Source organism: Astatotilapia calliptera, chromosome 9, assembly GCF_964374335.1.
Source record: "Astatotilapia calliptera chromosome 9, fAstCal68.1, whole genome shotgun sequence".
In the NCBI taxonomy this organism is placed as follows: domain Eukaryota; kingdom Metazoa; phylum Chordata; class Actinopteri; order Cichliformes; family Cichlidae; genus Astatotilapia; species Astatotilapia calliptera.
Window position 1 is genome coordinate 32,138,591 of NC_137430.1, and position 26,138 is coordinate 32,164,728.

The 26,138-nt window shown below is 45.7% G+C and overlaps 1 protein-coding gene across 2 annotated transcripts; it reads right to left on the reverse strand.

Moving 5' to 3' along the window:
- Positions 1-657: 657 nt before the first annotated feature.
- LOC113029646 (cullin-1) lies at positions 658-24,731 on the reverse strand. Of its 2 annotated transcripts, none has more exons than XM_026180630.2 (22): positions 24,528-24,731; positions 12,515-12,936; positions 10,268-10,442; positions 10,007-10,174; positions 9,760-9,810; positions 9,580-9,670; positions 7,120-7,283; positions 6,839-7,001; positions 6,431-6,561; positions 5,943-6,050; positions 5,724-5,830; positions 5,060-5,108; positions 4,841-4,972; positions 4,616-4,733; positions 4,433-4,509; positions 3,430-3,548; positions 2,892-2,997; positions 2,759-2,806; positions 2,559-2,641; positions 2,360-2,465; positions 1,577-1,690; positions 658-1,469 (listed from the first exon to the last, which is right to left on the reverse strand). In XM_026180630.2, the coding sequence occupies exons 2-22, from the start codon at positions 12,652-12,654 to the stop codon at positions 1,389-1,391; spliced, it is 2,331 nt and encodes a 776-aa protein (XP_026036415.1). In that variant the 5' UTR covers positions 12,655-12,936; positions 24,528-24,731; the 3' UTR covers positions 658-1,388. The 2 variants fall into 2 exon arrangements, with proteins under 2 accessions (XP_026036415.1, XP_080162370.1); XM_080306244.1 differs by having other exon boundaries at positions 5,724-5,872.
- Between the last annotated feature and the right edge of the window lie 1,407 nt (positions 24,732-26,138).

Sequence of the window (26,138 nt, forward strand, 5' to 3'; positions counted from 1 at the left end):
ATTTATTTTAAGAATTTAAATAATTACATCATGCCAGAGTATTTTATTATGAATTTATTATTTAAAACAGACATTTTAAGGTTTTTAAATCAAAATATTAAATATATCCGACTGCACTGAAACTCAAACTGAACGACGTGCTGACTCGAACAAACTGTTTTAAACAGAAATGATGCACTGAGATGAAACATGGAGCTCAAAGCTCGAGAGGAGGGTCGCTGCCTCCCTGTGGTCAAAGTGCTCGTTACATTTTTCAGTTGTTATAAAGCAGCAGTGAGTAAACTCAAACATTACTGAACCATGTCTCTCCGAGTACAAAAATATTCCAGCAGCTGGTGGGCTGCAGCTCCGACCTGCTTGAACGTGGCAGCAGCGGAGCTAAACTCTGAGCAACACGTGAACCATAAAACAGCGAGACGCCGGCGAGCTTCTGCTCCAACATCGAGAGCTGAAGAGGACATCAGAGACAAACATTTAAATAAAACCCAATATGAGCTCATCAGCTGACCCTCACCTGTCCGTCCACCATTAACCCGAGCCTATCTGTGCAGTGACTGAGGACCTGTGACCTCTGACCCAGAGCAGAAGCATGTGACTGATTTCAGGGTGTACCAGCCCTTTAAACACGGGTGAACAGAGTGTCGGGGGAGGCGGGCATTAGAGAAATCTTTCCTTGTTTTTATTCATCACACATTTAGAAAATGAACCACACTATACAAATGTCCACCGTTCGGTACAGAGACTCCTGCTCGAACCCACCGACCTCGCTCTGACGCGACCTCAGCGGCTCCTCCTCCTCCGATGCAGTGGCGGACTTTAAGTTACAGGACCGGCGTCGACCTGGTGGGCGTGCGGCAGCAGCGGCCCGGGCGACTCCGCTCTTTATGCTTACGTGAGAATCTTTTTCGTGGTCGCTGTGGCGCAGGTAGGCAGTAGCATGCAGAAACCTTTGGATGCGGCTCTCCTCTGATTGGCTGTAGGCTATTTCATCACGCTTATGTAAAGGGGATGGGGTGGTGATTGGGGGGCGGGGCTTGTTTATTCCTCTCAGTCTGTGGTTGTTTTTTTACAGTATGACAACAAGGAAGTGAGCGTTCGAGTCGCACGATGAGGCGGGGACGGGCGAGCGTGAAGAAGGGGTTTCCCGGTTCCGACAGGAGGGGCGTTTTCGTTCCTTCATCTCTTGAGGCGAGAGGAGCGAGCTGCCCCTCCCCCCCTCGGGTTTGGTGGCGGTCATCATCAGGGTGGTCACGCTCAGAGGGATCCACACTTTATTACTCAGACATAAAATAAAAAATAAAAAACAAAAAAGATAACAAATTAAAATTAAACTAAGGAGAGCCGGCGGCGACAGGCGGGCAGGTGGGAGGGGGGAGGGCGGGTGGCGCTCAGGCCAGGTAGCTGTACGTGTCCTTCTCGCCGTCCACTCGCTCCAGGTACTCCTTCTCGATCAGGATGTCGATGCATTTCTGTCCACGGGGGAGAAAAAACACTCGTCACACTCTGAGCCACACACACACACACACACACACACACACACACACACACACACACACACACACACAGGTGTGCGTACCTTGATGACGGGGACTCGGGGTTTGAACCGGGATGACAGCTGGTTCAGGACCTCAGCCAGGAGCTGCTGGTGCTTCAGGACCTTCCTCATCTTCATGATCCTCACTATGGCAGCCTGCAGGGGACACAGGAGCGCCGTGTGAGAGCAGGAGGGCAAATCTGACAGCTGGCTCCATGCATGGAGCCTCGGAGAGTCAAACTGATTCATGCCCAGCGACGGCGCCTTTTACATGTTTACAACATGGGAAATATTTTTAGGTTTTAGCAGCAGATCCCCCATTTTTTACATTTACAGAGTGACTACAGCAGCCGTCTGAAGAGCAGCGGCACACGTCTCCAGTTTTCCCGCCTTCACAGGGTCGACCGTCTGGTTTTGTGTGTTTGAATCTGATCAGAAAATATTTTAACAGTCACTGTTCTACAGTTTCAGACAGCTCGTAGCTGGGATCATACACACCGTTACTTTAACGCAGATAAGAATCTTTAGCAAACTGATTTGTTTGGATTAGAGGTTTTTGCTTCTGTCACACATTCAAACAAACGTTTCCTCGTTTGCTCCTGATGAACTCTGAGATTCTTGTTGTGCGTTTCTGTCTGTGTTCATGCTCTTATGTTTGTGGGTCTGTGACTTTTAGGGGAGCAGAAGCTGCACTGAACCACTTTATGTCCCTTCATGCCCTCATACAGCTCTGCTGGAGACGGAGGAAAAGCTCAGTGTTTGCATCACGTTTAAAACATGCTGAAAAAAACCAGAGGGTGGAGTGGAGTGGAGTGGGAGCTGCACCTGGATGAGGAGCTTTCGATCCTCCTCGATGTTCTTGTGAGTCGTCTCCTGCTCCTGTTTCTGCTCCGTCTTCATCGGCACGTTGATGTTCACCCTCAGCTTCTTACTGCGCAGCAAACAAGAGCAACAAGCTTCAGCATCCTCCTACATCACAGGCACACTTTTATTTAAGGTGGATTTAAGGTGGAGCGTGTCTCACTTCTTATATCCAAGGAAGAGTTTGATGACCGTGTCGGACTTGAACTCCACCTCGTCCACGTTGGCGTTCTCGTCCTCCAAAACCTGACGGACACAAAGTTTGGATTCAGCATCAGGTCTGCCATTACTAAAGCGTTTCTATGGAAACTAAAGACCAGCCACACGTGAGGATTTCACCTCCGGACAGAAAGCGTGACTCACCAGCAGCTTCGATTTTAACAGAATCTGAAGAACTTGAACCAAAATGTCCTGAAAACAGAGCAGAGGGGTCAGAGACGCCTGCTCCGCGGCGACAGAGCAGCACGAAGGAAGGCGGCGGTGTTTGTGCGCTTACAGTTTTGATCTGTGTGCTGTCAGTGAGCTGCTGCACCGTGTAGCTGTCCTCCGTGTTGTACTGCAGCAGGATGGCCATCTGGAAGGTGGAGGCCTGCAGCGTGTACCTGTCAACAAGCACAGCAACAGTAAGGAGCGGCGTGGGCTCGGCTCCTCGCGGCCGCCACACGTACCTCACGACGGTGCGCTCAGAGCTCTGCAGGTCTGCTACCAGCCTGAGAGTCACCACAAAAGAAGAATTCAGCACGAGCCTCAGATTCTGCTCCTCTGTGTCACAAATGCCTTAAAACCTTTCAGAGGCACCAAATACTCACTACAGTCCACGTGTGTATTAATCCGCCTCTGAAAATAGTCCCTAAAGTGGTGTTTCATTCACTCCAGTGTGAAATAGAAACTCGGTAAGACACAAAAATACATTTACTGCAACAAACTCGCCGCGCAAGAATCTCAAATATATTTGATGTAACTTTCATGGCTGATCACCAGAGCTGTGGCGCCACAGCGCCCCCTACCTGTGCGCTCACAGACTGCACGCGTACCTGTTCTTGAAGCAGTTGGTGACCAGCTCTCCTTTGGACAGGTGATACAGCCAGGTCAGCTTCCTGCCGCTGTGCCTGCTGGCGTAGAACGCCGTGAAGCGCTGATAGCTCCGCTCCAGCTGTGCAGGAGGAGAGGCAGAGGGTCAGAGCCACGGTACTCAACCTGAGGTCTGCGGACCTGTAAGGGATCTTCTTATTAACACCATTTGTCACGGCACAAAGCTGTGACCCACTTCCACAGTCGTCTGTCTGCACGTCTCTCATCATATTAGGTTTTTATTTCTTGGCACCTTCTGGCAGCAGTCGTTTTCTTAGCGCAGCTTATAAAGCAGGAAAACAAATACCAGGCATATGATTTAAACCCTCCATCCACACGTCCTTCAGCTGAAGGCGTTTAAAAAGTAAGAACAAAGTGTTGCTGATGTGTCACCACTCAAACGTCCACACTGAGCTTTAAATGTTTAATGAGGAAATCAAACTGTCCTTGTTTTTACAGGAGAGATTTAGTTAAATACTGAACTAGAGCTTCAAAGATGTACGTTTCAGATGCTGCCGGATGACAAAACCTACGACGTGTTAAATTTACCAGACACGAAACATTCATGAGGGGAAAACTTTAAGTTGAGGAGCAATATCGCTTCACTTTTCAAGGTTTGGTTGGAAAAGACATTCATGTCTTTGAACTCCTGGGATCAATAACTCATAAGCAACATTATGAAAACACCTCCTCCTCCTCCTTCATGTCACACCATTAAAGCAGTCGAGCTAGCAGCTCGTTTTCATTACCAGCAGCACTGCTTGATCATGTTTTTATGACTTATTGATCCTGTGAGATGAAATGTGGGAATCCTTTTCCAATCGTACCTGGAAAAGGTGGAAGCGCCTGCAGGGGGGAGAGGTTTCTTTATCAAATCACGACTTTGATCTTCAGAAGTCAGAGTTTTATCTCTGAAATCAGCAAGAATGAAATTAGAAAAATGAATTTTAAAGCGTGCTGGATTACCTCTGAGGGCAGAGCGAAGGTGCAGGACTGCTGGAAAGGCCAAGAGCCGGAGCTCAGAACCTGGATGCTGAAGTCCACTGTGACACAAACACAATGAAACTGCGTCCATCTTCACATACATGTGAGACTTTATTTTGAATGTGTATTTGATTTAGACAGCTGTGTGTGTGTGTGCGCACTTACAGTCCAGCGGCTCAGAGTTGGTCAGGTGCTTCTTGAACTGCTCGTTCAGGTCCTTACTGACTCCGATGTCCTGGAACATTCGCTGCAGTTTGGACGTGTACTCAAAGCCGCACGCTTGCTGCAGGAGGAAGAGAAGAAGTCAAAACAACCCTGCAGACGCCCCACACCCACACACACACACGCTGCCTGGAGTGTGTAACGAGTGCACACGCATGTGATTCCGACCTTGAGTTTGGAGATCATGCTGGCCTCGGCGTCGTCGCTGGCGCTGTTCTGGTGGACCAGACGTTTGGCCAGCATCTTGGCGTAAAACTTCTGGAAAACGTCTTTGTCCTCGATGTACTTGAACACAACCATCTAAGAGAGGAAACAGCGTGGAGTCTTTGGTTTCACTGCAAAACTAAGACATCACCTTACAGAGAAGCTCGGGTCACAGCATCTCACCACTTGGTTCAGAGTGTCCTCCAGTTCAGCCTCCTCTGGGTTTTTGGAGCTGAAAAGGAAACAAAAACAAACAAAATGTTGTTTTAAATCTCATTTGGAGGTTAAATTACAGACAGGCAGATGCTATACTATTGTTCAGCCTCTGAAGCAAAGCTAAACCATCCCTGTGTGGATGAAGTAAACACTGTCTGCTCAGCTGCATCACTCTCACACTCCTCAGCTGCTTTTAAGCAGCTTCGTCCACCTCGCCGCGCTTTGAAAAGCGTCTTTGTTTTTGTCCTGAGTTTAACAAAGCAGTCAGGATGCAGACGCCATGCAGACGCCACTCAGAGTTACTGAACCCACAGAGAGCGCAGTCCTGCTGGGGAGAGTCCCACAGTGGAACAGCATCCACTGATCAGGAAACAACAGCTGCCCAAACAAACCCCTCGTGGCGCACTTCTGTTTGTCACAGAGCTTTTCATCATTCGTTCAATGTTTCACTTTTAGGACTGAAAGTGTTGACTCTGTTTGAAACAGGTCACAGAGGAAGAAGAAAGTAAGAGCTGGCGACAGCACGTTTGACTTTATATAAAAGACAACGGCAGAAGCCTCAGAAGGAGTCCAGGGAAACTACACGACATGCTGAGCTGCGCGGCTCACATGCATTGTGCACATCACCCACCTCTTCTTCAGTAAAGAGTCGCAGTATCTGGCCAGCAGCTCGGGAGACTTGCTGGACGACTGAGCCATCCTGGTGACGGCGTTGTTGTTGATGAACCGACCACACGCCTTCAAAAGGAGACAAATCCACGAGTCTAAAATTTCACCTGCCTGTAGGAATCCAGTGGATGACATCACACTGTCTGCTGCCATCTGTTATCTACAGTCTGTGGTTACTGACCTTGTCGAGTGCGGCCACGAAGCCGGCGTCGTTGTTGAAGGCAGACATGACCAAAGCGTTGTACTTCTTATGGACGTCCAGGGTGGTCTGCACGTACACTTTGGGGTCCTGGAAACAAACGCACGCACACACACGCACACGCACACACACACACACGCACACACACACACACGCACACACACACACACGCACACACACACACACAGGTCAGAGCCTGTGAGCCATTTTTAACATAAATGCTAACGTGTGATTGTCCTGTTAGTACATCTGCTGTGGAGCTCAGGGATCCGCCCACTCTCTCCATCAATCTGCTTTAAAAACTCCAACAAACTCATTTGGTCTCCGTGTGTTTGACTAACAGGCCACACGTTTATCATCTCACTGCTACCTGACAGACAAACGAAGCTTCAGAGCCTCCTCTCCTTCAGTCGACTCCTTACATTAAACTAGTGAGAAACACTGAGGTGAAAAAAAAAAGTCCTGCGTACGTTGAGCGCTGCCTCGCCGCACTTCTCAATGGCGGCCAGGCCCTGGTTGTGGATGTGGGTCTCTAGAAGCTTCTTGAGCTCACCCAGACCGTCTGTGATCCGCGACACCAGGTTGTACATCCGGCCCAGGTCTGAAACACACAGAGAGAAAGCTGCATCTGTGAAACACCAGGTCATCGTTACTGGAGACAAAAGCTTTCAGTTATCCAGGAAAAGATCGATGTTTGGAGTGTGTGTGGAATGCAGCGCGCGCACACACACACACGCACGCACACGCACACACACACACACGCGCACACACACACACACACACACACACACACCAGAGGGGATCAGAGCTGCAAAAATATTTCCCTGTCAGCGTCACGGTGCCGTCTCTCCCATCCAGCAGGGAAAGGACACGGTTACCTTCGTTCTTGTCAGCGTCCAGCAGGTTCTGAAACTCTGTGTGGAAGATCTCCAGGTGCTTCTCGATCAGGACTTGCTCACACTTTCGGGCCAGTTCGTCCTGGGTGGATTCATGGAGGTAAACCTGCACACGCCGCTGCTCCTCCAGGAGACGGGCCTCCGCCTGAGGAAACGCACACAGAGGAAGCAGACGGACTCTGGTCACGACTCGGCGCTAAAAGCTCCACGTGTCTCTGCTCGTTCGCCCACAGCTGTTTGCAGCTGGACAGCACAGCGCCTACCTTCTTCATGTACTCTGTGACGGGGTTCTGCTGCAGGAACTCTGTGCTCTCACGCGTGTAGAAACGTTCTGTGTCAGTGAGGAACTGACATTCAAAGTACTCTTTGTACACGGACAGCGTGGGGCCTTTGGCGAAGGCGTCCTCCTCGTTCAGGCCCAGCTCGACTGCAGGAGGACAGAGGTGGGATTAATGAAAGCATCCACATCCTGTTAATACAAAACAAAAGTGTCTACACATCTAATTTAGTCTGAAACGATCCTTTCATTTAAAACAACAATAATGTAATATGTGCTCGCAGACAGCACCACGTGTCACAGTGAGCAACCAGCTTCATTCAGCCCTGTGCTGCTGTGGTTAGCATCGCCCAGCTGTGAGCAGGCATCTTCATGTTAAATCTTAAACATAATGTACGTGTGACCTTAGGCTAATAACTCTGAAATCATTCAAATCATTCAACAGCTGCACAAAAGTCAGTCAGAAAAATCTCCAGCTGGGTTTAATTACCGTATTTTCACGACCATAAGGCGCACTTAAAAGTCTTAGATTTTCTTCAAAAAGTACGGCGCGCCCTATAGCGCAGTGCGCCCTGTGTGTTGTAAGGAGGACGTAGTAGAGAACACCATGAGAACGCTAAAGGGTGAAGTGTGGGCGCAACCCTGAAAATGGCAACGAGACACGCTTATGAAGCACAGTTTAAACTGAAGGCCATCAGCTACGCGGAGGAACATGGAAATCGAGCAGCGGCGAGAGAATTTAAGATTAACGAATCGATGGTTCGCAAATGGAGGAAGCTGGAAAACAAGCTCCGGCAGGTCAAGAAAACGCAGCTGAGTTTCCGCGGACATAAGGCGAGGTGGCCCGAGTTGGAGGAAAGACTCGAGCGGTGGATCATCGAGCAAAGAACGAGCGGGAGAAGCGTTTCGACGGTCACCATTCGGCTAAAAGCAGTTTCACTTTCACTTTTTATGAAACGGTGCCATTTTTCCATCCGGACCAGGACTACGGTAGCGCAGCAACTTCCAGCGGATTATAAGGAAAAGCTGGCCATCTTCCGCTCCTACTGCAGCAAACACATCGGCGACAAAAACATCCAGCCCAGCCACATCACAAACATGGACGAGGTCCCGCTCACTTTTGACATCCCGGTGAGTCACACTGTGGAGAAGAAGGGGACCAGCACGGTAGCGATACGCACAACAGGGCACGAAAAGTCTTCTTTTACTGTTGTGCTTGACTGCCATGCTAATGGACAGAAACTGCCGCCTATGGTGATTTTTAAGAGAAAGACTTTGCCTAAAGAGAAGTTTCCAGCAGGAATCATCATTAAGGCAAATGAAAAGGGCTGGATGGATGAGGAAATGATGAAAGAGTGGCTGAGGGAGGTGTATGTAAGGAGACCAGGTGGTTTTTTCCACGCGTCACCATCGCTCTTAATCTGTGACTCTATGCGTGCCCATCTCACAGCCGATGTGAAAAAACTAATGAAACAAAGGAACTGTGAGCTTGCTGTCATTCCGGGAGGCCTGACAAAGGAACTCCAACCGCTGGACATCGGTGTGAACCGCCCGTTCAAAGTAAGGCTGCGAGCGGCCTGGGAGCGATGGATGACCGATGGAGACCACAGTTTCACTAAGAGTGGAAGGCAGCGCCGGGCGAGTTACGCCACAATTTGCGAATGGATTGTAGATGCTTGGGCTAACATGTCTGCTGGCACTGTTGTTCGAGCTTTCGCAAAAGCCGGCATCATTTCCGAGGAGCCGCACGGCACGGAAAGTGACTCTGACAGTGAAGAAAGTGAACCTGGCATGTTTGATGGAGATTTAGCGCAGCTGTTCAATTCAGACACAGAGGATGAGGACTTCGATGGATTTGATTGATGATAAAAATGTGAGTACCAAACTTTGTTTTGCTCCTGCTTTATTGTTAAATATGCACACTTGTATGCTTGTGTGTTGTTGATGATGACGATTACTGGTAATAAAAATGTGAGTAAGGTACCGAACTCAGGTTTGCTCCCGCTTTATTTTTAAATACGCATACGGTACTTGTATGCGCCCTATGGTCCAGTGCGCCTTATGTGTGTGTTAAATACAGTAAGGGCACACATAACTGAGACTGCGCCTTTTAGCACAGTGCGCCTTATGGTCGTGAAAATACGGTAGTCAGATTTGAGCTCCTGTGAACACGTGTGCAGACTCCAGCATGGGCAGATGTCATTTATTTATATAAGTGAGACAGGTGAAGACACTGCAGACAGTCTGCTGCTCTGATCACCGACAGCTTTTCATGTTAAACCCAACACATGCTCAGAGTAGCTGCTTGTGAGTCTCCACAGCCTCCGTTCACAGCTCCCACCAAACCAAGTAGAATTTCACATCAGCCTGAAAGTTATGCACAGCTCTCAGTCTGTGTGATCATTGCTTGTGTTTGGTTACTCCCCTGTTGCACTCGAGGACCTACCATAAGACTGGACAACACCACTGATGAGCCGGGTGTTGATGGTCTCACCGTTCCTCTCTCTCTCTATCAGCTTCAGAACGGCGTTTGTTACCTGACAGGGAGAGAGGTTCGCTTCAGTAAACATGCAGAATTCAGCATTTTAATCACTGCGCTGTTTCTTTAAGAAGGAAAACTGCACACCTGTTTGTTGAGGGGTCGGAATAAACACTCCCTCCAGGTCACGAGTGCCAGCTGAGAGGAGGCAGAGTAAAGGAGAACCACAAGTTTAATAAAACAGTGTTTGCTATGAATCTGCTCCTACTGCAACCTGTCAGGTAAAGCTTTTGTGTAACTGCTGTTTGGGGACAGGTGACGTATTTAACTTCGTCCTGCTGGAACTGCATTTTTAACTCTGTGCATTCAAACAGAAAGGAACTGTCAGACTTACCGAGTATATCTCGTAGATGCCCTTGCGTCCCTCGTCACACTCTCGTCTGACCCAGTGGCGGTTGAGGTAGGCGCAGATCCCGTTAAGGACCTTACTGGAGAAACGGTAGTCCTCCCACTGCTGGGTGTAAAACTTCAACACGCACTCGTCCATCAGATCCTCGCCATCCTGCGGACGATAACGCGGAAAGCAAAGGGAGGAGGAGTTGAAAGGTGTCCGTGGTGCACTCGGTGAGGCTGCGACTGGTAACCATGGACTCACCTTGAGTAGGCTCGTCAGGTAGTTCTTCAGGAACTCCTTGAGCCGCTTGTAGAGCTCCAGGCCTACGAACTGAGCCCCGCCTGGAGTGGTGGACTTTTTGGAGGGCTTTGCTGGAGGCACGGAACCCCGGCCCTGGCTGGACTGGTGGACGCTGGTGCAATAGTTATATACATGTCTGATCGAAGGGTTAAGGTGCGGACGTCACATCAGGGTAACCGCTGCATTCCTCACATCTGGCTGCTTGTAACATCAAGAGCAAGTATGTGAGGAATGTCCTCGGCTGTCGCTCTCTCTTTTCTGCATGAAATCACAGCACATGTGCACAGAGCCCAGTTTAAACCTGGGCCGTCTGCAGGGACACGACCGCAGCGTCGAGCTTCCACGGCCGAGTGGACTTTATTTCATACTTCAGGGAAATGTGCAACCTTTAGCAGGAAAGGTGCACGAGGGGATAATCAGCTCTTCAGACTTTACGCTCACGTCCCCTGCAGACGCATTTTATGGACTTAAACCTTTTCTTTTGCACAGACAAACTTTATAAAGCTTTTTGAAACCAATTTTTAAAACCTACTCAAAGGTTGGAGGGAAGATTACAGTGTGAACATCAAGCTCAGGGTCGGTGAGTAATCCAAACTCTGCAGCAGCATATCAAAGACTAACCTTGTTGTCAAGCTCAGATATTCTTTCCCTGAAGGTCTGTTTGGCCCCGCCCACCAGGGCGTTTATTGTTAAACATGAACTTCTACTGAGAACAACGTGACCTTCATCCCACATGTTCCCTGTGCTGATGTGTTTGTATGAGAGTCACCAAACCTCCAAACATGGCTGTCGGAGGTTTCAGTCTGTCACTGAACGCGGCGCATCGTAACGAACGCCAACGTCTGATCACTGGACTCGTAACTCTCAGCATCTGTTTGCCTTTAGAAACCAAAACCTGTGTGAGGACGTCAGAAGAGCTAAAGCAGAGACAGTTGAAGCAGCGATGCCACGAGATTACCACTGAAGACATGTTGATGGTTTTTCTATTTATGGCAGGAGATTAAGAAATCTCCATGTTCTTCCCTTTAGCGTCCCTGAAAATGAAATCACTGCAGGCTTATGAATATACGCCAGCTATCTCAGCCGTGGAGGCACTCGTACAGCGTCTGCCTTGTTTGTGGTTTGTTTCTTGGCTTCTTTCTAAACGTGTGGAAAAAATAAACCAAATCTTCTTATTTTCTATTTAGTCTTACAGTTCGTTGTAAGTCTGGATAACAGAGCGCCTAATAAAGAGTCAATGGAGCCAAATGTCTTCAGCAGAAAGTGAAATTCTTTCAAACACAACTTCAACCACACAAACACTGCTCTGAATCAAAGGTTTGCTTCCTGTTTGCTCCGTGTGTGAAACTCATTAATGGAACAAACGACTAGAAAAAAAGTTTGTGCTTCGGAGAAAAGGAAGTAACACGCTAGTGAGATTAACCATCTGAAACAAACACACACGGAAAATTTGCTGTTAGGTTGTTAACTTTTAGCACTAAAGGGATATTGCAGTTCTTAAGGCAGCCACATTAATGATTAGAGGCAATAGAACAGAAGCTATGGCTGCTTGAATGAAGCAAAAATCCTGATCAGGGTGATTTTGGTTAATGATGTAATTCAATTTTTCATCTGCATTTTGTTTTTAAAGTGCCAAATCACAACAACAGCTGCCTCAAGGCGCTTTATTCACAATAATGCAGAGCAGACAGAAACCTGATGATTTAACACAATTATTGCTAAACATCAGTTACTGCACCTGTGGCTTTGTACAGGGGATTTCCTGTAAATAAAACAAATAAATATGTATTTTAAAGAAAGAGGAGAGGGTGGTGGGGGTTGGAGGGAGTCAGAGACCGACTCCACCGCAGGACACTTGCGGCGAACACAGCCCAGCACGGCAGCAAACTCGAGCGACTGCAAGCTGACGGCCAACTGCCGCGTCCTGCCAAAAGAGGACCTAAGATCTGAGCAGGCCAGAGCCAATCCGGAGCAGCTGAAGCCAACCGTGAATAATCCTTCCACACCTACGGAAATCTCCAGCTTTACTGCCTCTAGATAGATCCTGTTACGCCAGTGTCAGAGTACTACTCCGAATGCTTACTGATTGAGCCTGCTCCTAAATGCCCTTCCTGCCTCTTGCTCAGTAACACACTGGTTTATCACACTTAATAAAGCTGGTTTGTATGATCACACACACTCAGCAGCACCCGCAGTCACACAGGATACGTGTAGAGTTCCATGTAGCGTGACTTGGCCATGCTTTGCCGCGTGTACACCTGCTGGATGCCAGCCCGCAGGTCGTCCCATATCTGGTCCAGGCCTATCTGTTTCAGTCCGTGTGGGTTCTGGGTCCTATTTGACGACATCGTGGTGGAGCCCAGTGTCCTCTCCGCTCCCTACCAATGCCCTCCCTTTCCTGCTCCAGCGAGCGTGTGCTCCTCCCCCTGCGCCTCCTCTCCTTCGCTTGATTTCGGTCCCAACTGCCTCGCTCTTTTCTCAGAGTCTGGAGTCCATCTGGGGACGATGGTGGCGGCCTCGGGAAGCTGTCGTCGGTTATGTGAGACGGGAAGGGGTCCCACTCTGCACGCCTGGGTGGCGCTGTCTGCCACTCCTCCACCTAAAAGCTTCGGAAGTCTTCACCAGATGACCTGCAAAGAAAACGAAGAGACACAAAAAGCCACCTGATTAACAATCTTTGACTTAAAAATAAATAAAAGCTTCACCAAAACTTCTGTTTTAAAGGATTCCCTTCAAACATACGGCACTGAAAAATCACTGCAGCAGCCCTGCTGGTGATTAGCCAGGTAGGTTACCTGGATTTACCTTGTTGACACCTGGATCTGAGCCAGCAGACACAATGCTGACCGGACCCAGCGTCAGTCAGCTAATGAGATTAGTCACTACAGCGCCTGCCTAGTTTCCCTTACCACAGCCTCACTGTACACGAACTCCACCTCCACAGTCAATAAGGGTTTTTTGGTTGCTAGGAGAAACACACAAACACAATGACCTACATTTATAACCTGTGTTTGCTTTGGCAGTATGGGAATGCATTCTGGGAGATTCTAAATTAATCAGAAACACTGAATTGTCATCTTGAAGGGCTAAAAACAATTAAACAGGCCTGTTTGGGAGTTTTTCAAACCACTGGCGTACTACTGGACAACTCAGATCATATTTTGAAAGTCTGGGAAGTCAACAGGCAATTTATAATCGAAAAAAAGAAAAAAAACACTGGCAAACAGACCAGATAAAAATTCAGACTGGCACATTCATGAGGGGGAAAAACCTTGTAAAGTCTTGTCTTAATTATACGAGTAGAAGAAAGGTGTTGCTGGGGTTGGATCATGCTTCGTGCGAGGTAGTGAATTTCTTTCCAACTTTGGGACGTGAAGCCATGAGGTTCCTAGATTCAGGAAGGAGTTTAAAAACCCATCCTGTGGGAAAGACTGAGTCACGACTATCGCACCACGAGGAGGGTAAACATCGGCAGCACGCAGAGGCCGGATCATTAGGGATAACAGAGAGACCTACAGCTGTAATTTCATCCCTGCTGACAGGACACGAGCAGGAGGTAAACCAACGCCACAGTTTGCAGCATCAACATCTCTGAAGCCACAGAGAGACCGAGACACTAGGAACAAAGCAACCAGAGGTCTGAACTACAATCCACTCGACTTACTGGCTCTTTGTTTTGATTTACAATCACAAGCTGAAGAATATGTATGTTAGGAAACGTGCACAGGTAGCAGGATGTAAGCTAATAAGCTTTTTGAGCATATGTTCTGTGTTTACTGCCATCATCCTGTCAGGAAACAGTCTTTCACCAGCTGCAGCCCTTGCAGCTGCGATTGAACCATCACTTGTAAGGACGTGGTCTAACAGAGACCAAAGCAAACTTATAAAGAAGATATCGTGGGACAGAAGGCAGAGTAGATGAGGCTGCTCTTAGTTACAGAGGCCTTCAGCTGAGAGCTGGACACAAAGACTAAACCAGCACATTTGTGTTGAAGTCCCGATTGAAACAATAAAATCTGTCCTCAAACATCAAGTTCATGAAGTTTAAGTCACATGAGGCTAATAAACCTGTTATTAGCATTATTTTAGTATAAACAGCTCTATTAGTTGGTATAATTACACGAACTACAGTAAACAAACAGTGTTTAACTTTTATGAACATTAGCTGACCATCCAGGAACAAAAGGTTAGGAAACATGACAGATTGCTCGATGGACTTTTGAAGCTCTGCGGGGAAACCACAGAAGTGAAATAAAGAAAAGCTGCTCGGCACGAACCTTGTGAGTTAACATTTAATGTTATGTTTAAAAGAGAATGGGTAATCATAAAAAGACACGGCTCACTGCTAGCCCATGTTTATAATTCTGATTATTTGAGAACAGACATGAAGAGGGAGAAAACAGACTGAAGCTGCTGCTGTGTGACTGGAGGAGGAAGAGGAGGGTGGACGGGCACAAACTGCTGCTTCGTGTAGGCAAGCGCTGCTATATTTAGCAGGAGCAGGCATGACCACTCACGGCTATCAGGGCCAGATATTCAGGACGTGACACGCGCGAAATCGTCTGTTTACTTCCTTCCAACGACCAGTCTGGGTGATTGCAGGTCGTCTCAGCTACAGCTCTGCTTCTGAAGGCGTAGAAAATGAAACACTGGAAATGGGTCTTTGATTGAGACCTTATGTGAGCGTCTAACAGGCAACTGCTCAGATATAACACGCAGAGTTCCAGCAGAAATGACCGACTCGTGTTGGCTTCTAGAGCAGGGCGATATGACCAAAAACCAAAGAACTCATAATAGACTTCAGAAGGAAAAAGGCAGAGATCCAACCACTATTCATAAATGGGGACTGTGTAGAAAGGGTGGCAAGCTTCCGCTTCCTGGGAGTCAATATAGAGGAGAACCTTTCCTGGAGTGTGAACACCTCCGAGCTGCTGGAAAAGGCCCAACAGAGACTGTACTTCCTGAGAATTCTCAGGAGGAATAACATCACACAGAGACTGCTGGTGTCCTTCTACAGAGCCACCATTGAGAGTGTTCTAACTTACTGCATATGCATCTGGTACACTAGCTGCACAGGGGCTCAGAGGAAAGCACTCCAAGGGATCATTAACACCGCCCAAAAGATCACTGGCTGCCCTCTCCCCACACTGGAAGTTCTACACAACGCCCACTGTTTTAAAAAGGCCCAAAACATCATAAAAGACACCTCACATCCTGGCCACTCCCTGTTCGAACTGTTGCCCTCAGGCAGACAGTACAGGGCAATCAGAGCAAGGACTAATAGACTCAAACACAGCTGTTATCCAACTGCAATAACACATCTGAATACTACAAAAAAATGTCCATCACGCCACTCTTGTGTTAATCTATGCACGGTCTGAAGCATGTGTGTGGGAACGTATGTGAATGTTTTACTGTTATATCTTATTAGTATTTTAAGTATTCTATCTATTTTATTTATTGAATTTTATTGTTTTATTTTTATTTTGATATTGCTAGGGATGATGCAATGATCGGGGACCATTCTTCATTTCATTGTTCTTGTGACAATGACAATAAAGTTTCTGATTCTGATTCTGAACATTTATCACGATATACATTTGAAAATTTGCGATAACGATATAACTGACGATATAATTGACACCAGACAAAATACTTTACAACTCCACAACTTTATTAGTGCAAAACAAACATCAGTGTGTTTTCACTTAAACAAGCAGCTGTTTTATCTGCATTAAAGTTATATAAAAATGTAACAGCGCAAATTCCTGTCTGACAGTTTAACCAAAAGGCATTTCCAGTGGAAACTGGCCGACATATCCTGAGCATAACCATGTATAATATCCACACAACTTAAAAAGAGCTTATACACACACAATACGGTAATATTATGTTGAAGCACAGTACGTATCACTCCGCGAGGCTCCGCCTACGATAGCCGTAACGCTCCGACAACCCATCAAGCGGTGCGGCTTTGTAGCTCAGCAAAGTCGTACTGAAACATCTGACAGATTTTCGAGCGCCGTGCACATAAACTCGTTTCGAGGTCAGTAACACAACCAGAGTTCATACATAAGGCACACGGGATTATAAGGGGCTCTGTCGACTTTCAGAAAAATCAAAGGATGATTTTAAGTGCGCCGTATTTTCCAAAAAACACGGTAATAACAACGGCCCGCTAGCATGCGCTACCATAAATAGTGCTTTGTTGTGTGTCTGACGGACGAAAGCTAAACCAGTTCCACACCAGTGAAGCTGCAGCATTTTTACAAACCAGTTCTGGTTCATTGGTTTCATTTAACAATCCGCTTTCGCTCTTCTCATTCTCCGTCGCCGCCATGCTTTTCCGCCATGTGTGTATGAAAACAAAGGCACTGCGCATGCGCGTTTTACCCATACTCCATCGCCATATTTCATTTTCTTATCGTTGCCCAACATTACACCGGTATTACCGTGAATGGTATGATATGGCCCAGTCTTTCTGACTGGAATCACAGTAAAACTCACTTTTGCACTCACTTGAGACACAGCAGTGTGATGAAGATGAGCGCTGACGCCACTGAGGAAGATCCTAAACACAGCACTCAGCTCCAGCTCAGCTTGTTTCAGACAGGGGACGTACCCAAGGGGTTATTTTGATCTGTCAATCATGAAAAGCTGCTCTAGTATAACACTAAAAATAGAAATGAGTGTGATGTCCACTTCACAGCAGCCTCGCGTGTTTCTTTTTCTTTTACTGAGTCAAGCTTTGTAACCTTTTGGCTCCTCTTCAGCAGATCCTCGCTTAAACGCAAAAGGTAGCCCCTACCTGAGCTGTTGCCGTGGCAACTGGGGCAGACAATACCTGTGAATACTCATTGGACCACAGCAGGTAAGAGTGTAAGAGCGCTCAGTCTCCGCCATTTCCTGTTCTTGCAGCGGTGAGAAAGGTGCCCTTCACGGCGGCGCTGTGATCAGCTTTCAGATTCCCACAGCAGCAGGTATCCAGTGCCTGACCTATAATCAGCCCCACAGCCGTGTGACGGCGAGTAACAGGAAACGGAAGCTCGCAGAGCGCTTGTTGTGAAATGGGAATCCCAGCCCACGGTTATCAACAACGCCTCTGTGTGCAGCAGGAAGGCAGCGGAGCTCAGAGGTCGTGACTCGTGTCAGCGGACAGCTGACCCAGATAAGTCTGAACCACAGACAGCAACAAGGCCCACAGGAGTCCACGTCTGTTTATGAAGAAGCTTCATGATGAGGAGCAACAAAACGCCGCTCCTCTTCTTTGGACTTTAAGGTCTCAATGCAGGAGACCGCCGAAGCACCACCTGTGGCTTCCCAAGCGGTTTAAGTACATTATGCTACTGGCCGCTAGGCACGCTAACGAGCACACTGACAGGTGCTGCATTTACCATATTCTTCTCACTTAAGGCCTCTAATCATACGGTTTATGTACAATAATAAGTTAATGTGGTTTATGCTTGCTTCGCCCCTTGCTAATAAGCCGTGTGCACCAAAAGTGGCGTCACAGTTGCTGGAGCGCGCTGCAGTTTACTCTGCTTCCTGTTTCAGCTGCTTCTACTCCAATAAAAGGCTGAGGTGGACGTTTTTCCCTGAGAAGAAACACGCATCATTAGGAGACTGCAGCGAGCGCTCGTGCACCAGAGGGGTCATCAGATGGCATCATGGCAACCCTTACTAACACAAACTACGCATTTCTAAAATGGCCCTGCTGAACAGCATTCTGGGTAATGCTAACAGTGTGCTGGGGACTGGGCGGAGCTCATTCAGGAACGATGAAGAAAAGAGCAGACTTCAAAGAGAGCCATCTCTGCCACTTTTAAACAGGCAGACTTGTTTCACTTCATTTCTTCTTCTGTCCTGATTTACAGGACAGGACTTCAGCACCTCCAGGTAACCAGGTAAGTCAAGAACAACATGTCACTCAAAGTTTTAAACCAGGAGACAGAAAATCTGTTCCACAAAGGTATTCATTCCAAAATGGAGCTTAATGAGCCAGATGTGAAGAAGTGTGAAACAGCTGTCTGGGTTACTCCGTTTGTTTTCCTGTCCACCGTTTCTAGAACTTTTAGACAACTTGGCTTTGAAATCCTATGTCAGTCCTGTTCATTAAAACGAGCATTTCCAAAGTCAGAAGTGTATTACAAATACACTTTATTACCATTCACTACTTTGACAGTTGAAAGTCATTTTAACTGACGCAGCCCAAAAAGTTTCTCCCAAAGTCAAGATTACAGTTACTTCTTATCAGAGACGACTGCAAACGGTTAAATGCTTTAAACCAGCAGCACAATCAGAATAAACCAAGAACTAAAGTCTCTCGCTCCACAGCACTTATGGCTTCAGTTCTAGTTACACGTCAGTGTGAACAGCGTCTCACAGACTTTGTACTGAAGAGTTAACAGGTTTATGACGCCTCTGTCGAGTCAAGTCCAGAAATATTTGCTGTAAGTTCTTACCCTGCTCGGCTGCTGCAGAATAACTTCAAAGCCTCCGTGAGCTTTCATATCAACCTCTGCCTGATGATCACCTGTCCCACAGTGTGGCCGACAGGTAAAGCGACTCCTGAGGTTCACAGCTCACCTGCATGTTTCTGGTTTCTCAGCTCGAGCAGAGCGCGAGAGAGGTTTGCTGAACGGTAAGGAAGCAGGAAGAAAGAGCAGGGAACACGCAGTGCTCGGTAAATCAGATTAGCCCAGTATCAGTGTGTCTGGGACAGACTCCACAACCTATTACCCTACCAGGAAACAAACCACCGCCAAACACACCAACACCCGCCAGCGCGCTTCACACACCACCTAGAGTTCACATGGGAGCTTTACCAACAGAAGCAAACATTAAAAATCATCTGAGCCACTGTGACATAAATCTGCTTCTGATGAGCACGCAAACAAAACTTCACATCCAAGGATCTCAAACATCAAGCAGACGAACCCTCAGAGTCCCAGATGACACAACAGGATCATCTTAACTCGTGTGACCAAGGGTACACATGTACATGTACAGCTATACTTTTAAATCATGTTTCCTAAAATGAATTCCTCATGTTTACAGTAAATGAGCCACTGCTGTGGTGAATTTTATTTTTAAATTACAGCAGATTTATTTATTTGCGTGGATAGTGAGGACCACCCAAAGAAAATTCCTTGATTTAATTTACATAAGCATGTCAGCATAAGCAAGTTTAATAACCCGCTTGTTAAACAAGGTAAAACTTCAGCTCCCAGAGGCCACCTGGGGCAGGAAAACCTTTGTGCCACTATTCTGAGCGCACGTAAAAAAAAAGTTTGCAAGTGTTGCATTTTGAGGAGAAAATTATTTTGATGTAGTCGGTGATTTTTTGTCAGTTCAGCCTTTTATATGTTTAACCCGAGTGACCCGGTCAGCTGGTGGGTAACAGGCATCTCTGAAAACGTTAGAGCTCTTATGCAAATATGTGATGTCTTGATGAATGGAGCAGGTATTAGAAGTTTACACAGAAACATTCTCTCCTGAAAATATCTTAAAAGTTTATTTTGTGACCCAGACAGAGTAATATTTCAAACTCCGCCCCTCTGTGTTTCTCCACCACTGCCTCGTTTGAGTTTCGGACAAATGGATTCTGGGATATTGCATTTCGTCATTTCGAGCTGATTGGAGACCAGAACAGCCAATCAGATTTTTTTGCATCCAAGTCTGTGATTGGCTGGTTTTGTGGCACAAACATAACGGTGTAGAGAAAGAGTTGAGCGCACACGAGCAGAAATGTTGAGAGCGCGAGCAACACGTTGTGAGCGAGCGCACATGCAAAAACTGAGCGAGAGGGGCTGTTGGTGTGTGTGTGTGTGTGTGTGTGTAAAACAGCAAACGCTGAAATACATTTTTTGCACGCAGGAATGAATTTTGTTCACTCAAATTCAACTTTTCTTCGCTCAAAATACAACACTTGCACCTGCAAACGTTTTTGCGTGCGCTCAATACAGATCTATGTAGAGTTTGGTGACACTGACTGAACTGTGTCGCAGACCTGGACAGAAACTATCACTGATTCCTGTCAGTGATGCAGTGTGAGGTTTATTATAGACAAAAGGTATTTCCATCTCTTCTGGTTATTATTATCATCAAGGACATTTTACAGACATTATGAATCAGACTAATTTAGGAAATAATCAGCACATCAGCCAATAACGGAAACATTTGTTCCTTTGTGCTCTATGCACTGATGCACACCCTGGATCAGCCTCTACGCTGACACCAACCTAACCAGACTGATTATGGCCTTTATTAAATCTATGCTCAGTTCACTTATGTCAGCTCCTCTCAGTTTGAGCTCATGAAACTTTATATTAATATCCTTTGAAGTATGTAGAAAAACACTGATATCAGGCTGGTACACTCATATCTGTGTATGTTCACGTCAAGTAAAACTATATGCTGTAGATTTCCAACACTGATATTAATGTGAACAAATAGTAGGTTCAGTAAATTTAACCAAACATGAGAAATAAGTACACGTTTCCCTTTCCCACCTTTAAATCTCTTTATTAGCCATTTCCAAGTATTCCTAATGACACCGTCCTGTTTACAGACCGCGTCATGTCCACAGAGATCACAAGTCATCTTTAACAGGCAGATTTCAGGGGTCCATGCTGAGCAGAGAATGGATGAGACATCTGAACTCAGCATGAGGCAGTGAGCTGTTGTGAAGGAGCCCATCATGAGGAGCAGAGGGCAGCCAGAAGAAAAAATAAATCACTTTACATGCATATTTCCCATCATGCTACACACGGAAAAGCAACATAAGCCTGAAAGCCACAGATCGAGGGATATCCAAGTGCCACAAACAGCTCCACGGCATCGATAAACGTGTCAGGAGGAAGGCACACAGGCTGCATTTTGCGGTTATTTCAAGCTATAAAGAGGCTGACCGAGCTCAAAATATGACCGAGCATTTTCTTTGTTGTGTTTTGCCCTGTGGCAAATCCACCAAATAACCACGCAAGTGAGGAAGGATGGGTGTGCAGCTATTTCATCGTGGTTACTATACAAACCTACACTACACCCTTTATGCTGCCCCCGAGTTCTTCCTGTGTGTTCACTCTCAGCACAGCAGGTCTGCAGGTCAAGGTCAGCATCAATATTCAGCACTTGTTAAGTTATTCATCAGTGTGCAGCATTACATTTTCCATATTTCCAGAACATGTTTCACTGGACCATTTTTCCATTACACCATACACTCTTAGCTGGCTCCATCTACAAAACAGCGTATTAGTAGATTTTGATGACGAATATAAATAAAAACTAATTAGCTACTAAAGCTTTAAGATAAATGTAGTTTAGCACCTTTTCCACTCGCCCTTGTATGCTGCTAGAAATAGAGAGCCGAGGCTTCACGTTGCTTAAAACTGAGCCCAGTTTATTGCTTCTTTTGAGGAATCTGTGTCGAGCTCCACGGAGTCGAGGAAGAGGACAGGAAGTCAGACGCAGAATCAGCAGAGAGAATGAGCTCAATTTTCAAAATAAAAGACCCCAAGCAGACTAAGCTCTTCTGAAACACCTGGAACATGATTACAAAGCTGGAACAAAACTGCATCAGTCATGACACCAAAGACACACACCTGGTGTGTTTTGGAGGTAAATCTGCCACAGACGGAAGCCAAACAAGACGTCTGTCTGTTTACGGGCAGATTTCATTTCATCTTCCTTTCCAATCCCACAGCTTTGTCACTAAAACAAACAGCAGTGGATGGGAACAGCTGAGGAAGAAAAACACTTTTCTTCATGTTCAAGCTTGCTGATCAGGTAACACCTGTAAAGGTTTAGATTGTGATCAGTTTCAAGTCAAACCTTGTTCTTTAATGTACGTCTGCGTTCATTTTAACCCTTCTGAAACCCCACGTCTCTGAGAGACCGATGGATCAGAGAGAAAAAGCCCACCGCCATCAAAACGGCAGAGCAGGACACAAGTGAATAAATGCTGACGTCGTCGTCAGGCACTTGCAGAGGCGAGGCCATAGCTCTTAGATTCAACACAAACTTACAGAATTAAACTTTAGCACCACCTTCAGCGATGTAACAAGACTTTTCAGGCTGCTCTTATAAAAGTGAGCCCTGCTCCGGTTTACAGTTCATGCAGATCTACAGTCACAAATGTGAAACAAACTCTTCGCCTTCTCTAATAAACATTTCCTTATTTCAGTACCTCAAACACTTCATTTCATGGTAAACCGGCTGAAACCAGCATGAAAAGCAAATCAAGCAAAGGTTTGATTCACAGGTGAAGTCAGCTGCAAGGAGCCGGCCAATCAGTGTGCTCGACGTCATTTTTAAACTCAGGCCATCAAGTTTTGTTGAACCTGCACGTGCTGAACAAACAGCGTTAGAAACAAGATGACCTGAACTATCAGACACATTTCAGCTTTAAGCAAAAGGGTCAGTAAAAACAGCAGGACAGTGACAGGTTCAACAGAAGTGGAAATATAACTGCTCTTTGGCACCTTTTGTGTTTAGACTCTGAAGATGGTAAAAAGCTTTAATGTCTTTAGCCCACTATAATAAAGGCCTTTTGTCACCTGTTGGTCTAATAATACGTTTTCTTTTTTAATAAGATTAGGTGACGCCTCACTTATGAGGACAAGTGTACATCAAAATACAATAATCAACACTATTCTTCAAAATAAAAGCCTGATAAAGAAAACTAGCAGGCCATAAACCCAGGGAAGAAACATCTGTCTTTTAAAACTCCTCTGAACCGCAGCATTTTAAAACTGCGTGGGGGGGGGTCAGCTTTAAAATCAATATAAAGACAAACTCAAAGTAATAAGGTGATTCTGATTACACAATTTTAGTCAAACTGAGCCAATTATTTCACAATTACATACTGCCGAAGACGCAGATTTATGGAACAAAGTTTAAAACTTAGACTTCACCATAACTTGAGTCTATTCCGAAACCTTAAAACAGAATTATAAACAGACGTTTAGATTACAAGTCACCGTGCAATCCCACAGTTACTCATGAAAGCAATGAGTCCACACACACTGTCCATGTAACAAAGACATATGAATAGAAAAACAGACATTTGACGACTATCGGTTGTGGACTGACCTCCAGAGGCATTGAAGCACTGTGGGATCATGTTGACGGACCAGAACAAAAGACAAACATCCAAAGAAAAGCTCTGACTGTCTGAAGCCTGGAGGACTTTTTAAAAAAGTGCTCAGATAACATGATTCAAACTCCTTAGACTTGTAAAAACTCGGATTTTGCCTTATTTAGATTTTTATGTTGAATAAATCGCTGCACACATTTCCCATTACTCCAGAAACACAAAGGAGTGAGGTGTAACTCAGACTCGTGCTGTATATTGTCCTGGATCCTGACAAATTCTAGGACTCCATAAAAGGGAAGCAATAATAAGTGAACTAAACTAAAGAGTTAGAATCCGGTACAACTGCCATCGACTCTTAATATCTCGTTTTAATGATCAGTGTCTAAAATAAGTGCACTGTTTAAATTAAGGAGAACTGTGAGGACGTATATCCAGGAATCTCGATTAGTATGAAAACAGACCTTTTCCAACAGCTGCTTCGCTCTGGCAGCTCAGTGTCAGCACTACCTCTGACTCCGAGCTTCTCCTAATATCTCAGGAAATGAGCGACCGTATCGCTGCTCCGCTCCACCAGTTGTTCCAGGAGTGTGTCCTGTTCGAATGACCAAACCGCACCGCACGGTCCACGGGGCTGTGCTCGAAAAAAACCTACCCCCAACGGATACTTGGGTATATTTTGAATATAATGATCCCCGGCGTCTGTTAATTTGGAAAATATTCGCTGTGATTATTCCCCGGAATGGAGTCAGGCGCTGCTACGCAATACTGCTAGCTCCCATTAGCCTCTGAGGCTCGATTAGCCTGGTAGCTTCGTCTGCTGCCCGAACGATGGATGGACCAGCTTCAAATCAAAACACAGCCTCTATGTGACCCACACTTATCAATCGCTTACACACATGTGTGGTACTTGGACTGTATTCAACATAAAGGCTGTCTTCTCACAGTCAAAGGCAGAGGCCAGGACAGACTAACAGCCTGGTGTAAAATGGCAGCCTAGCTCCTCGAGCTTCTCAATAATGAGTCAGGAAAACAGTTCGCTAACCGCCTAGCATTAGCCTGCTGGCTCTCCGCTTAGCAAGCTGGGAGGAAAAAAATCTCCCCCGGCCCAGCTCGAAAATGTCACCTTACCATTTTAAGGCAGTCCCAGTCACTTTGTAATCGCCGGATGAGTTATTTTTCAGTCCCAAAATCGGTGTCCCGCCGCCGTCTCCGAGTGTGTTTGCTGTCGGTTGCTAACTACGACTGCTGCGCTGCTTCGTTCGCACAAAGATCAGCTCACAGCGCCGCGGCCACTGACTGCAGTTGCTTTCAGGCTCCCTCGGAAATACGCAAGGCACCGCCGAAACACGCATACACTCTTTATCATAAAAGAATACGAGGGCTATGAAATACGTTTGTTTCTGCCACTGAAAAAAAACATGCCAGGCAGAGGTTCGTCAAAATTTCAACTAACTGACTCAAAGTTGAACTTTTAAAATAATAACTTACATTTTTAACTTAACTCTGCCTGGCATTTTTTTCTGTAACTGAAAAAATACTTCATAAATAACACTGTGAAAATAATATTGGAAGGGTTTTTTTCCCAGAATATTCCAAAATGAAGTGAAAATACTATTCCAGATGAAATACTAATAATACAGTCTAAATAAAATCCAAATACTGACAGTAAAGTTGAAGTGCTTATGACTTACCCCCTGATTATTTGGATAGATGTGTATCAGTGGTTTGGTATGCAATACTAGTTAAATTGTGAAATACTTCTCTGTATCTGCAGTTATAACATCTGGAGTTCCACAAGGATCTATGTTGGGGGACTGTTGTTGTTGTTCTTCTTCTTCTTCTTCTTCCAGTCAGTTAGCCTGGTGAACTCAAACCCAGGACCCTCTTGCTGCAAGGCAATGCTGCTAACTACTTTTAACCAATTTTAAATTTGACAAACAAATAGTTGCACACTTTGTTCTAACTCTAACATTCCCCAGATGTTACAGGCTGAACATCTGTTTTGTCAAACATTTACCACCTGCTGATCTCTGAAACTGTGGCTCATGGACAGTTTGCTGTTGTGTGTTTTTTAATGCAAGTATCAAAACCATGCTGGTACTGGTATTGGATCCATACTTTCTGTCCTTTAAGTGCAACATTCATGCACTGAATTGTGTTCATTTGTGTTAAATAAATCAGTACTGGTATCAGCAATACTGGCCCTGTATTTATTTGGTATCATATCAATACCAAAATTTGCAGCATAGCCCAGCACTACGGTGTGTGTAGACGGAGCCTGAGAAACATTCTGTTTTTCTCTCTCTATTTAATATAAAGTACATTAATTTAAATGTATTATGTAAATAACATTTACTTACTTACTAAGAATAAAGTCAAGACATAATTATGAGATTCAGATTTGAAGAACAAACAAAGAATAAAACCTAAACTATTCACCAGGTCGGTGTCTTTCAGGTGCTAATGGAGAAATCTTCAGCTTACTTTATAAAACCCAGAACAATACAAACACAGAACAGAGGTCAATCGCAGGTCAGGTCTTTTTCAACAATATCAAAGATTACAAATCGCTTGTGAAAGACCCTTCATTGATTTTATGTAATACTCTTGTTAATGTATTACTTAAATTCATTCATTAAACAGCCAGAACAAATGACACAAAATGACATAACTGAATATGCATTGTTTAAATTTAATGAAATACTCAATAAGCCTGTTTTAAGAACCAAACCTTCTGCT